The 13,504-nt window shown below is 38.2% G+C and overlaps 1 protein-coding gene across 1 annotated transcript in view; it reads left to right on the top strand.

Annotated features, from left to right (window-relative positions):
- LOC108365585 (uncharacterized) overlaps positions 1 to 6,857 on the top strand; it is a gene marked incomplete at its 5' end in the record, with an annotated part of 87,198 nt that extends 80,341 nt beyond the window's left edge. The window contains 2 exons of the mRNA XM_017619643.1: positions 3,573 to 4,020; positions 6,749 to 6,857. Of these exons, the coding sequence (XP_017475132.1) occupies positions 3,573 to 4,020; positions 6,749 to 6,765 (465 nt within the window). The remainder of the gene's footprint in view (positions 1 to 3,572; positions 4,021 to 6,748) is intronic.
- Between the last annotated feature and the right edge of the window lie 6,647 nt (positions 6,858 to 13,504).

The following is a 13,504-nucleotide window of genomic DNA, read 5'->3' as shown; positions in this document are numbered from 1 at the left end:
AGAGTTGCAATAGGCGCATGCAACAAAAGCGAAAACAAAAAACAAAACGGTGAGCGCTGCCTGTGTCTGCATTTGACAGCTGTCAAAATGTTATTTAAGCAATGCTATGAAAGCCAATTTTCCTCCTCGCCAATTTTTTTTTTGCTACACTTTTCTTTAACAACAACAGAGTTTATCCGGCTGCTGACCATTGTTTTTGTTGTTGATGCTGTTGGTCCTTGTTTTTGCTTTTGTTGTTATGCATACATATGTCACTGTTCTTAATTATGAAAATCGCATTCGCTTGTCATAACAAATTTTCCATGCATGTCAACACCGTAGCTGACAATATTCCACAACAAACAGCAAAATAAAAACGAACAACAAAAAACAGCCAGCATAAAAAATCGAAAGCGATACAGAGTAAAAATGCGAGCTAGTCATGCGGAAATTTACATACATACATATATATGTACATAAATACCTACAGATGTCAAAAAGCATAAAACTTTTGTAAGCTGCTTAAATTGTTCACCTTTCACGGCTGCTGGCTGCTCTGTGGCTTTGCCCAATTGTTTATAAATGTTTAATGTTCAATACTATAACCTATACCATGACAATGATCACGCTATGTACATACATACATAGATCCTGTCATGCCAAACTAGGCGTGTGGTTGTCGTAAATTGCTGTCAATAATTATTCTGTATACCAACAATAACAGCTTAATTGTTTGGACAAATTTAATTATCAACTTACTACTACAAAGACATATACAAAATATCTCAAAAAGTACATATACTTTACACAAATATTTATGTACATAACCTACATATGTAGTTTGTATAATTCTCAGTGGATTAAGATTTATTATTCACAAAATTATTAAATGCCTTTCGAAACTCTTACCCTTTCCGTTGGTTTTTTTTTTATGTCTTTGTTGCTTCGAAATCTTTGTCATTGACAGCATGTTGCCGTTGATTAAGTGCCATAGGCGTACGGCTGAATGGGTGTGACATGCGTTGGCTTTTGTTAAGGAATCCAAACTTTAGTTGCGCCAAACCCACATTTTTCTGGAGCTTCGCAGGCAGTTCAAACAACGCCAGCTCAAGCCTTCCTACTCTGGGCTATACACGTCCTCTGAAAATGGGTTCAAATATTTTTGAACTGTGTGTGTGTTTGTTTAAAATTACGCCTGTATATTTGCGCTCCCACAGCGTCTCATTTATGTCTCATTTATCGCTTTTTCCTTCGACTCGCTTGCATTTTTTATTACTGCCCGCCCTGGCTAGACAAGCGGGCGTGGCGTGTATTTTGCATAAATTGCTTGATTTTCAATATGCAAAATTACGGCAGTGCTCTGCGACAGTTTGTATACACACTTATTGGGAAGCCAGGAAGAAGTGAGAGAATTGCGCCGCTGAAATAAACAATTTTGCGAGTTGGTATTGATATGTTTCGAATGCTGTCAAAGTGGTGCGTATCTCATTCCTGCTCTCAAATAAAATTATAGTTGTGGTAGTAGAATCATCGATATACAAAACGTAGGTGTTTAAAAATGATTGACCATCGCAGAATTAATAAGCCATTCAAATGTCAGAGAATCAAAAAAAGAAGAGCGAGAGAGAAAAAAGATGTTCATACACCTTTTCGATCGATAGCCAAAAACTTATAAAAAATAATTTTTTTCACACTAATTCTGCTCTTTAGCAATCAAAATTAAATTCGCAAACGATTCGTTACTTGCCGTCAAGATAATTTCGTTGAATCATTTAGAAGTAACAAAATGTGTTGATTCGCTCGCGAGTAAATAAGTTATCCTATCTAGACGGAGCTCTGAAAATTTACTTGTATTGACAACTGGTTAGCAAGTTATAACGCAGTCCAACACGAAAAAACACTATATATTATGAAAGAGGATGTCTCTCTGACCAACACTGCCGAAGACAGTATTAGACCCTCTCTGGTCTAAGTTTTGTTTCACGGAGAGTGAAGTTTTTACATTTTGGCCGAAAGTGGTTTAATCTATCGAAAATATTATGTACGTATTAAGCGACTTAAATTATAATTTCTGACCTAATGGTGATTTCGTTTCTACCAAAAAATGTTGCCCTTGCATGGTGCAAAATGTGTTTGATGTTACACACAACCCTTTGAAAATGCATGTTTTGCCTTCTTGTTTTAAGCAACCATCTGATTTTCAGGGCAACCATCTCCCCTGACAAAGCTTCAAAGGGCAGAAAAGGTGCCTTTTTTGCCTTACAAGAGTGTGACATTTCAAGAAACGAACACACAATTTTCTCACCCTTTGCCTTTAATTTAGAATCGAACACGAAAAGAGAAAAGGGCAATCAAGAGGCGACATTTTTTAGTAGAAACGAAATCACCATAAGACGTCTTCAGTAAGTAGTGAAATTTTTCAGTAGTAAAATTTTCTGGCGAATAATTTTTTTTTTGAAATTGTAACCCTCTAGCTACCTGCCAAACGCTATTTTATTCTCACTTTCCGAAGTAGCGGTCCAAACAACCCTTTCGTGGGAGAGGTAATGGCTTAAAATATTCCATAAAAATATTCCTCGTGAAATTTTACTACATGTAACCAAACTATATATTTCGCTGCGATATGGATTTTAACTCCATATTTCCATCTTTTCTAAAAACATACAAGAAAAAAATTGCACAATTAATATGACCATATAAAAATTTTTATTTGAGAATGAAAAAAGATTTGGAGTTGAATCATTCCTACATCGAGCCATGTTCACCTCGCGCCTCGAATCGCGGTATTCGATATGAAACGTATCTCGAATCGCACTTTTATTTTGAGACCACGGCATGCGATAGTGAGTGTGCTCTATTGTACTGGGAAGAAAACAGTTGTCGTTTTCTTAGATTAACGAAATAACGAGTAATCATTCGGTCTCGTATGCCGCCATTCACGCCCAGATTTAATCAATTAATTAATTTCAACAGATTTCTTAATGGTGCTCCAAAATCTCCGACCCGCTCCTCCTTGTTTTCTACCAGAGATTCGCTGCGCTAGTTTTTTTGCCACTGGCGACCGACTTCACTTACCGTAGGGGCAATCAATTGAATGTGAGGTTTCAGAACTTGAAAAACGTTTATGGAAGCCGATATTAAAGCTCGAAAGGATTATTTGAACTGAGCGAAGGGAAGAAGTACTTTTATCTTCCTTGCGTTCGCCCCACGACTACAAAGTTCTTTGCAGTTTTTCGAAAAGAAGACAAGCTAATCGGAACTTATATGAATTCTTTTCCTCCTGTGCCCATCAAGTGTTTTTTCTGAGTGTATAGATTACGTCGTCATCGTTTTACGTCAATTTTAGATCCTCATATGCAAATTTTGAATGCTAGATAATTTTGCGGCACCGATTTTCGATGCAAATTTAAACGTCTTCACACAAAATTAAGGCGCGTCTCAAATATAGCAAAAATTCTGTGATTTATTTTGTGGCTACCAGACTATGAGAATTGCTAAGGCTTCTCTTCCCTTTTTTTTTAGAATAAATTCCCATCAGATATCTGCAAATTTTAATTCTCTTCTCTTCTGTCTCCCCTTCTTCCTCATTTCAGCTGCAGCAGACGAAGAGCGGCTCACAGTCGACACAGAAACAGGATCTGAGCTTCCTCAACGAGGCCTCGCCCATTTACGTCACCTCGTTCACCAGCACTCAGATTACGTGCAGCAGCTCGACAGTCACCACCGCCACCGCAGCAACTGCCGGCCTCATTACCTCGTCGACGTTTGCGCCAACCGTCGCGGCAACGGCGACAGGCATCACCACAACAGCAGCTGTTGTGCACGCGTCGGCGGTGCAGAGCTCGGTGGGTGTAGCTGATCGCAGCTCTCATCAGACGACAGCAGCGATTGTGGGCGCAAGCACAGCGGCGGCAGTGGCCGCGGCCACAGCAACGAAACTAGCCAACCACAGCAGCAGCAGCATTTACCAGCAACAACAATTGCCGCAGCACCCACAACAGCAGACGGCAGTGACTGCCGCACCGAAATCAGCGATCGCAGGTAAAGCCCAACAACAACCACCACCGCCATTAACGCTGCAACTGCAGCAACAGCAGGCCGCACAGGTAGCGCAGCTGGCGCAACTGCAACAGTTGCAAACGCCAACGATAGCGAGCAGCCTGCAGCACTTGGCTGTCGCTGAGGAGGAGGACGACGACGACGATTTGATCGGCGTTGGCGCCAATTATTGTAGCATTAACTTTATAAAATACAACAACAAACACGCACAATTGCCACCCACCACGTCGGCGGTGGTGCTGCCTGCGGTAGCAACTAGCCAGCTATTGCAGCAGCAACAGCAACAACAAGCGAAGTCGCACCCACACATCCCGCCCCCGCTGCAGATCCCCAGCACAATACTCGTCGATGCACAAACCTCCACCTCACCGCTGGCTGCGACCGCTGTGGGTGAACTGAAACGCACGCTGACAGCTGCCACAAACGCAACAACAACAACAACAAAAACAGCCGGCGTGACAGCGGCTACAACGACGACAGCCCGTGGCTCCACGACACCAACAACCGAGTACTCGACAGCCATTTCCAGCAACCACCTGCAGCAGGCATTCGCCTCAGCGGCCGTCGAGGACCAACAACAACAACAACGACAGCAGCAGCAGCAACAGCCGCAATTTTTTAATAATAACAATTTAGGCGCAACAGCTGTCTTGAGCAACAACAATAACAAAGCGGCTGGCGTGATTGTTGACCAGCCCACTGCTGGCATCAGTAGTGGTAGTGGTATTAGTGGTGGTGGAGTGGGCGTGCCAGTGGCTGCCGTCAGCAGCGGGGCGTATGGTAGTAATATTAGTAGTAATTGTGATTTATTAATATCGAATAATATACATCCACCGAGACGAGAGGTGAGTGAGTGAGGAATGAAGAGGAATCGGCGTCGCATTTTGACGACGCGGCGCATGCATTGTTGTTGTTGTTGTTGTAACCTTTCACTGCTTTTGCGTTAAGTTTGGTTTGTTGTAGTTTTAAGTGAATTAGTTTAATTGCGAAAATTTTCGTTTGGCACATTTGTTTCGATGTTGGCTTAAGTTTGGAGTTTTTGAGTGCGCGAAATTTAGGTCACTCGCGTGCCTTGTTTATTTTAAGTGATTGTATGCAAAAGTAGGCATGGTTTTATTTACGATACTATCAAAATCCGTTATATTGTTAGTAAATATGCTTACTAGCATGCATAATTTTCTTTTAGCTACATATGTACATAAACATATAACATTTTTGCGATACTAATTTCTGGTTTGTTGTGTTTTTACGATATTGCACAACACCTTTTTATCGTAATTTTTTAAAACTTTCTGCAAAAAGTCCGTTTTTATTTACGATATTAGACAAAGATTTACGACATTGAATGAAAAATGTTTTTAATAATATTTCCGTATGTCTGAGTAGAAAAACGTTTTTTAAACTTGCGGTATGATATACAAAATTTACGATATTACAGAAAATCGTTTTATTTTTTCTTAAGATAATACTTGTTTTCAAAAATTCCATGGGACTAAATTACGTTTAATAATAACGTAATATCCAATGTGACATTTTTGTTTCTTGACCGAGCACTTATGAAACTTTATAAAAACTTAAGTTGTTCAGTTAAGAAATTCTTCTTGTTGTGTATTCCGCCGGTTATCGTACAAAGCAGAATTTCGAATGGAAATGAGTTTGGGGCCTTTCTATATTAGGCTAACACATACTACAGTATTTTTGTAATGGCGGTATAAAATCGCCTTTTTTTTAATACATTCACTTTATAAAAGCTTTCAAAGGTATTCAGTTTGCAGTCAAAGGAATTTTAAATACTCGCTCAGAACAAGCAATTGCGAGTACGTTTTAATGGCTGTCTCATACACATTCCTCTGCTGTATTGGAATTTTCAATTAAAATAAATAAATAATCTCAAAGCAATGCGATTAACATTGACATGCTATCATTCGAAATATCGATTACCCTCCCCTGCCGCAGCCAAAAAATTTGTGAAAATTTAAAGCGAATGCTTGTGACGCTGAATACCAACACCACTTTTCAGTCAATCAATTAATGATTAATTAGCTGTGAATTCTGCCAATTTGTATGGAAGTGGGTAAGAAGCGAAAAGGGGAAAGGGGTTTATATGCACTGCGCTTGACATCTGTGCATTTTGTAATAAAGAGAATTAAACTCATTTTGGAGGGGTGCTAAGTTCAAGTCATCACTTTCGACGACAAATAACTGTTCACAAAGTGGCTTTTAAAACTACAATAAATGTAAAGCAGAGGTCAAACACTTTGCTGAAAGGGGTCAAATTGAGTTTGTCAGCACTCAGCGGCAGATTTGAGTACTTACGCTCATTTAAGTTATCGCATGAATTCGAAATCTCGATTACTACCGCTTGCCAAAGGCATGCGATATAACTTTTTAGTGATACAAGTTTGTTGTATTTATTTCTTTTAATCAATGTGAAAAATTTAGTTTTATAAATTTTAACACATACATACATGTACTTATATAAAATTGCATGTGTGTCACTGGCACTCATTAAAGTGTTCACTGGCACTCATTTGCTTAGTTTTCAAATTACTTAATTAATGCCATTAAGCGTTTTTCTCGTTTATTATTGAATATTAAATTCTATTGAAATTTTTTAATTCCCTTTTTATGCTTGCAAATTGACATTCCTCTCTAATTATTCCAACAAGTTTCACGCTTTCATGTCTATCTCTTCCACTTTTCATTGCAGTTACTAACTACACTTAATGACGATGGCCGACACTTTGATACGGATGCGGCAAATAGCAACAACAATAATATCAATACACAAAGCGGCGGCGTCGTCGGCAGTAGTAGCAACGATTTGCTAAATAATACAACAAATTTATACGATAAACAAATACAACAATTAAAAAGTAGTAGTCCAAATAGTAGCATATCAAAAGGAAGAACTGAACTTTTATTAGGAGACCAAAGTTTAAGGCAGGAAATTCGGTGAGTACAAAAATGTGATATATTTTAATTTTGTAATTATCAAAAATTTTTTACGATATTGGCTTCCGGTATAGAAATTGCTAAAACTGTATTAGTGTGTGATAAAAATCTTCGATATAGCGTAAGATAGCAAAATAGTTGGTTAAAATGTAACTTTATAATATACGATATTTGAAAAAAATACGTCATAGGGAAATACATTTTCCTTTCTTACCTCCTATACGTTTGCGTAGTAATTTAGCGCCTCCAAAGACTTAAGATATTTATTTACGAGATTATTTGAGTACCTTAAAACGCAACGGAGCACCAGCAAATAGCTTTATGCTGGACTTTGTTAAATTTTCGCAAGCCAACGTGATGTTTTACGTACGATATTAAAAAGAAATCTATCTTTGTTGGAATTTTGCTAGAAAATATAAATTTATGTACTTTTGTAAAACTGTAGCTTCCTCTACTTTGTGTAACAACATCAAGGCGCACGCCACAAATCGGGGGAGAAGCTTGGCCAAATACCAACACATGCTTAAGCGCAAATCTTTAAAAAATATTTAAATTATTTCAATTCAAAGTTCATGCAATTTTTCCCCTGAATAGGCAATGTACCTACTTGAAGCCTTCACTAAATTATACAAGTTAAATTTGAAAAATTTAAATTTTAAAACCTGACTGAAAGCAAAATGCAAAAAGAAACGTTTGGAAATGCACCACCAAACAAAATTTTTTGAATAACAGAAAAATAAATTAAATATGTAAAACCTTTTAATCAAACTGCATCATAACAAAGTTTTCGAATAACGAAAAAAAAAAACTAATTTAAAACCTGATTAAAAGAAATCTGCAAAAAAAGCGTTCAGGAATGTTTAACATAAAAAATTTCGAATAACCGAAAAAGAAATTAAAAATGTAAGAACTGATTAAAAGCAAACTGCAAAAAGAAGCGCTCGGAAATGCACCATCGAAAAAAAATCAAATAACTGACACATAAATTTAAAATGTAAAACCTGTTTAAAAGCGAACTGCAAAAACAACTATTCGGAAATGCACTATCAAAAAAACAGAATTAATTTCGAATAACGGAAAAAAATTAAAAATTTAAAACCTGACCTGGAAAAAATGTTTATCAAAATTTTCCCGCTATGTCTCAATTTCCAATTTTTCCAAGTGTAGCTCTTGCTAATCATTTCATGTTATACAAACTTCATTCACAAACGTTGCATACATCTAGGCGCTGGGTAGATACTTTCGGCTAGGCTTCTGCAGTGCCACTCAAACATTCTCCAAAAATATCATTTTGATTCTTTTTCGATACATAAAATATTTTTTCAATTTCTTTTTGTAATAAATTAAATTACATTAAATTTTATGCGGCCTGCTGCATTGCAGGAAATTCATTTTCAATTTTTGCTATTGCAATTGTGCGCAAATAAATCACAAGCTTGGCTATTTGCCATAAATTTATGCAAATTTCTTTGCTTATATGAAAATATAGTTAAATAAATATACATACACACATACATAAGTATGTGCATACATATGTAAGTACATACCTAACGAAGTACGAATATATACTTTTAGAAGATATAACAAATATAGAAAATTTTGCACAATTTGAAACTACAAAATTTGAACACTAGCCACAAGCATTTGGACACACATGCCTACTGGTAGCCTCGTACATATGTATGTATGTATGTACATATGGAAATGTATGGAATTACTAGCAAAAATAGCTACATATGTATGTACATACAGACATACATACATATGTGCAGATAGCTTTCTATATATGCAAGTATTGCTTCTTCCGCAACTATCCTTCCCTTTTCTGATCATTCAGCTGTTTTCTTTTAAGTCGCGCGGAGAGCAAGCAATTTGTATTTATTATCTGCCACAGCATATTTCCGTTGTGGCAAGTGGCATTTCGAAGTATGTATCTCTTCCTGCCCAATTGTGCGTTGTTTGTGAGTGTGTGAGTAGTTGCTTAAAAATAAATATTTTCCTTGGGATACAAGCATACATATGTGCATAAATAAGCCTCTTTTGTACAAAAGTACAAATGTATTTGTCTCTATACCATCCTTTGCCTCGAAGAAACATGAATTCATGCTCTTCGAAGTTAGAGATAACTGCTTTGGTAGAAAGAGTGGGGTTCTATTCTCGGCTGAGCCGTTTTGATAAACCCACGGCTCCTTTTGGGCTCACAATTTGTACTGATAGCCAAAGTATTGAACAGTTGTTCGTTGCTTACGCTGACTTCAAACTTTCCAGATTAACTCCTCGATAGTATAGTGGTTAGTACTCCTGCCTGTCGCGCGCGAAAAAGCGGCTTTTAATGGAAAAAGGAACCTAATTTACATGATTCCCACGCCTGCTCGTTATAGATCGCTTTGGCATCATTCAGCTCCGAGAAAACGCCGAATGATAAGCTTAAACAAAGGCCTTTCATCCTCTGGTCAACTGTCTATCTATCTGTGTACCGAATAGCACGATGCTTAGACTAAGCTTTGACTTACTCCCCTTACTTCCTTTCACTCGGCTGAGCGGATACCGGAAAGTAGTAACAAAGCTGTGTAGGTCGCCTTATATTAGCCTACGACATAGCAGACCATCGCTTTTCGATGTGGTGATGGTATTTTCAGTTGTGCAGAGATCAATGGCTGCTTTTAGTTTTTCCTGGTTTGATATTTTTCGTCGACACCTACTGAGACAAGACCTTTTGGTGGTTAGGAGCGAGGGAAAAAGAAAAACATGACTACGACAAAACACCATCGTAACAAGCCAGCTGTTATTTGCGGAGATACCAATATTAGGAAGGCACTGTTCGAAGACTACGAAAATTACAGTTTGCATAGAGAGGCATCGTGCAGTCTGGATTAAAAGTAAGGATAAATCTGAAAGCCTACACATTTAGATCCTTTGAGCTAAGGAGCTGTAGGTTTCTACTGAAATGACTCTAGAAGATGTCGTTCTCTCCCGAAAGTATATTATGAGCATGATTTGTGAAAATAACGACTAGAAGTTCCTTTCAAGTTGTGACAGATGTTCTTATCTTTGAAAATTTCTGATCCTATAATTGAATGCAAAACATTTGAGCCAAAGCCCACCTAAGGACACTGACGTCCCTACTTATTTTACAGCCCACTGATGCGGTCGCCTGTAATTTATGCGTATTTGAGTTTTCCGTTCCATTTCATTTCATTTCAATTCACATCAGTGATGTTGACCAATCGATATTTCCCCAAAGCACGTGGCTCACTTCAGCTTTCCACGCGGCTTGCCGAGTGGACGCTCATTTTGTTTGTGCTCCTGCTTGGTCCCTAGCGCTCACCGTCCTCTCGTCTTCTTGCAGTCAATTTATAATTTATTTGCATGTGTACATGTACATGTGTGTGTGTGTGTGTGTGATATTTTATTGCGCTTATCACTTTTGTGGCAATTGTTGTGCAAGGTAGTTGGTCTTTGTTTGTGTGTTGTTGTTGTTTAATTACTTTCGCATTAAATAAGTTGGCTGGCGCGCCGCTCCGCCTGCAACCGGAAGTTGATGAGAAGCAGTCAAAATACACACACGCGCTTGCACAAGCAACGACGGTCCTTTTCATGCAACTTTTCGTTCGATTTATTTTTGCGATATTTTTCCGCTATCAATTTTGTTTTCTCTTTGTTTCTACGCCCTTCATTGTACCATTCTGTTAGCAATATTACTTTCATTGCTGGCATCCTTTGCACAATTTTCCCATTGTTTTTTATTGCAATTTTATTATTTATGCGCATTTAAAACTTTGTTGCCGCGTTGCCGTGTTGTGGTTCTGTCTTCGCCGCCAGCGCCGCTTCCTCTTCTTCCATCTTCGCCCACTGCCACTCTTCCTCGCCTTCCATTGCATTATCCATTTCCGCTTGCAATTCTCGCATATTTACTGCATTTTGATTATTATTGCCTGCCAGCGTTGCCAGATTATGCGTTGCACGCGCAGTTGCGTGGCCGTAAATTTTTGCCAAGCCGCGCATATGACACAGCGCCGGCTGCAGTCAGGCAGGCAGGCAGGCAGCCAGCCAGCCAAGGTGGGCGGTGTTGAGGTTAGGAGAGGCGAAGGCGCTGCTTTACAATTTTGGCAGTAATTAAAGTGCATTGCCGGTTTGTTGTTGTTTACACAATTATTTATTTATTTTTAGTTTTTTTTTTATCGCTGGCGCGCAACGCACGCGTATAATTGCAGCGTGCAACACGCTTTTGTGGCACACTTTTTTTTTGCACAATCTTTCATATCCGTTTTTTTATGCGCAATTCTTGATTATTACGAGTATTGTGCATTGTTTTTGGTTTTGCCACTTTAATTGTTGCTGTAATTTTTTTTTCATGCAACGCCGTAGTTTTAATTACACTCAAACGCGCTTTGTTGTTTGTCGCTGCATTAATGCGAAAGCGGAAGTTGATTGCTTTTATTGTTTGTATTTTCGAGTAATCGTACTTTATTGGTAATTCGAGTATTCGCAATAAATTTCACCGTTGGCGCAAAAGTCATTGAAAAGCTTTTGTTGGCTGATGCGCATTCAGCGGCGAGCGTTGCATTTGTTTGTAGGGGGTGGTGGTGGAGAGTAGGGGGATTAGCCGGCTTACTTTTAAGTGCTTAAGTGGCATCAATTTTTACAAGCTGCTGCTAGGCGGACCATAAAATAACTTTTAATCAAGAGTTTTCCAATTTATTACTCAGGTTTATGTTTTTTGGTCGCTTAAAAATTTATTATTAACTTTCGATTGGATATGGAATTTTAAATATGGCTACTGCTTGACTGGGTGTTCATCAGAATCACTTCCTGAGCGCTGAGCTTTACAAATGGCCTAGTCGATTTATTCAGCTTTCAGGGGACTTACCTCAAAGCCCAAGAAACTCCAGGGCGTTTATGGGATGGATAATCTGATTCAACAAACAGCAGAGCCTCTATATACAAAATATTTTCAGATTTTGAAACCGAAGGTTCCCAGACACTGTAGTATCCCTCGCACTGTAGAACTTGACTTCTTCATGACTTAAGATATTTCGTTTTTTATGTTTTGACCAGACAATTAATGGTAATTTTGGCAATACATTTTTGAGGAGTTGATAAGAAATAAAGTACTTGTAAATTTTTTCTAGAAATTTTTCCGGTACTTGTTGAAATTTTTTCGTGACTTTTTGGCACTTTTTCCGAATTTTTAAACAAGTTTTTTGCTTTTGAGATTCTCTCGGGGTTTTCTCAAACTTTGTTTTGGCACTTATCGGAATTCCACGGGACCTTTCAGAATGCTGATTTTGGGATCCCTTGATGTTTTTCTTTTATCGGGCTATTTTCTTAATCATTCTTGGTTTATCATAATTTTCCGAAATTTTCGAGATTTTTTCTGGAGTTTCGTGACATTTTTTTTAGACTTTTCGAGATTTTTTGACACCTATCACAATATCAATCGTCTAGGTTATGATGAAATAGAGGTTTGCACTGCGTTCAAGAGGTCTATTGTGCCCTCAACCTTTCACAGTATCTCATCCAACCCTAGAGATCCCCTGGAGATAAGGGGTTAGCGATTATATGGTACCTCTCCAGTCTTCTTACTACGGCCTCGTAGTAAGCTTTTAGCCTGGCGTAGATCTACAATGTTACGCCAGCGTACTCTCTCTCTCTTTCCTGGGTTCTTCCTTGATACGCTGGTTATCGAGATTTTAATTCGGTTATCGATTTGTTTTACTGCAACATTTTTTATAGATTGGTTATTTTTTCTCTTTCTTCATCGCTCGGTCTCCGCTATCAATCAATTCGCTACACTTCAGTTTAACTTTAAAATTTTTTCAACCTTTTTTTTTACTCTCCCACAGCTACAACACTTTCATTTGGCTATCAAATTTCTTCATCAATAATTCATAAACTCAGACTCAACTATTTACGTGTGCAAGTAGCTACTGTTGCATCGTTCCAAGTATTGCTTTGTTGGTGCTCGTACAATATCATATTCATCCTTCACACTGAGATTTCTGTACTAACCGCCAACCTGTCTCCAATCAACCTTCCAATCTGAGGCTGTCTGCCAACCCATCACACCAACTGTCTGTTGCGTCTGGCTTTGCTACATCATTCGTTGTGTAATTGGATAGGATCCGTTGCCGTTGCCGTTGCCGTTGCTGACTTATCAGGTGTGGATAATCTTGACTTGCTGGTTGGCGTATAAACAATTTTTCACTTTTTCCTCTCTGACTTTTTCCCTTCTCCTCGTAATGCACTTTCTTCTTTCACGCTTGAGCTATTTAGCCAATCCAGCTACTTGGTTGACTGGCGGCTACTGGCATGGAGTTTTTATTGAAATTTTTATTGGAATTTTTATGAACTTCAGTTTCATATTTAATTAAGCGATTTGAAAAAATGTACTAAAATATTTTACTGTACATAAAAAAGTATACTTTTTTGTATGTAGACGCGGTACTTTTGAATTCGGTGGAATAAAAACCTCACGAAATGTTGGATTTTTAGGCATAGCTGCATTTTT

This window comes from Rhagoletis zephyria, unplaced genomic scaffold, assembly GCF_001687245.7.
Source record: "Rhagoletis zephyria isolate East Lansing unplaced genomic scaffold, Rhagoletis_zephyria_1.1 Rzeph_scaffold_01917, whole genome shotgun sequence".
Classification (NCBI taxonomy): domain Eukaryota; kingdom Metazoa; phylum Arthropoda; class Insecta; order Diptera; family Tephritidae; genus Rhagoletis; species Rhagoletis zephyria.
The sequence above is the reverse complement of the archived record's forward strand: the minus strand, read 5'-3'. Positions and strand labels throughout refer to the sequence as shown.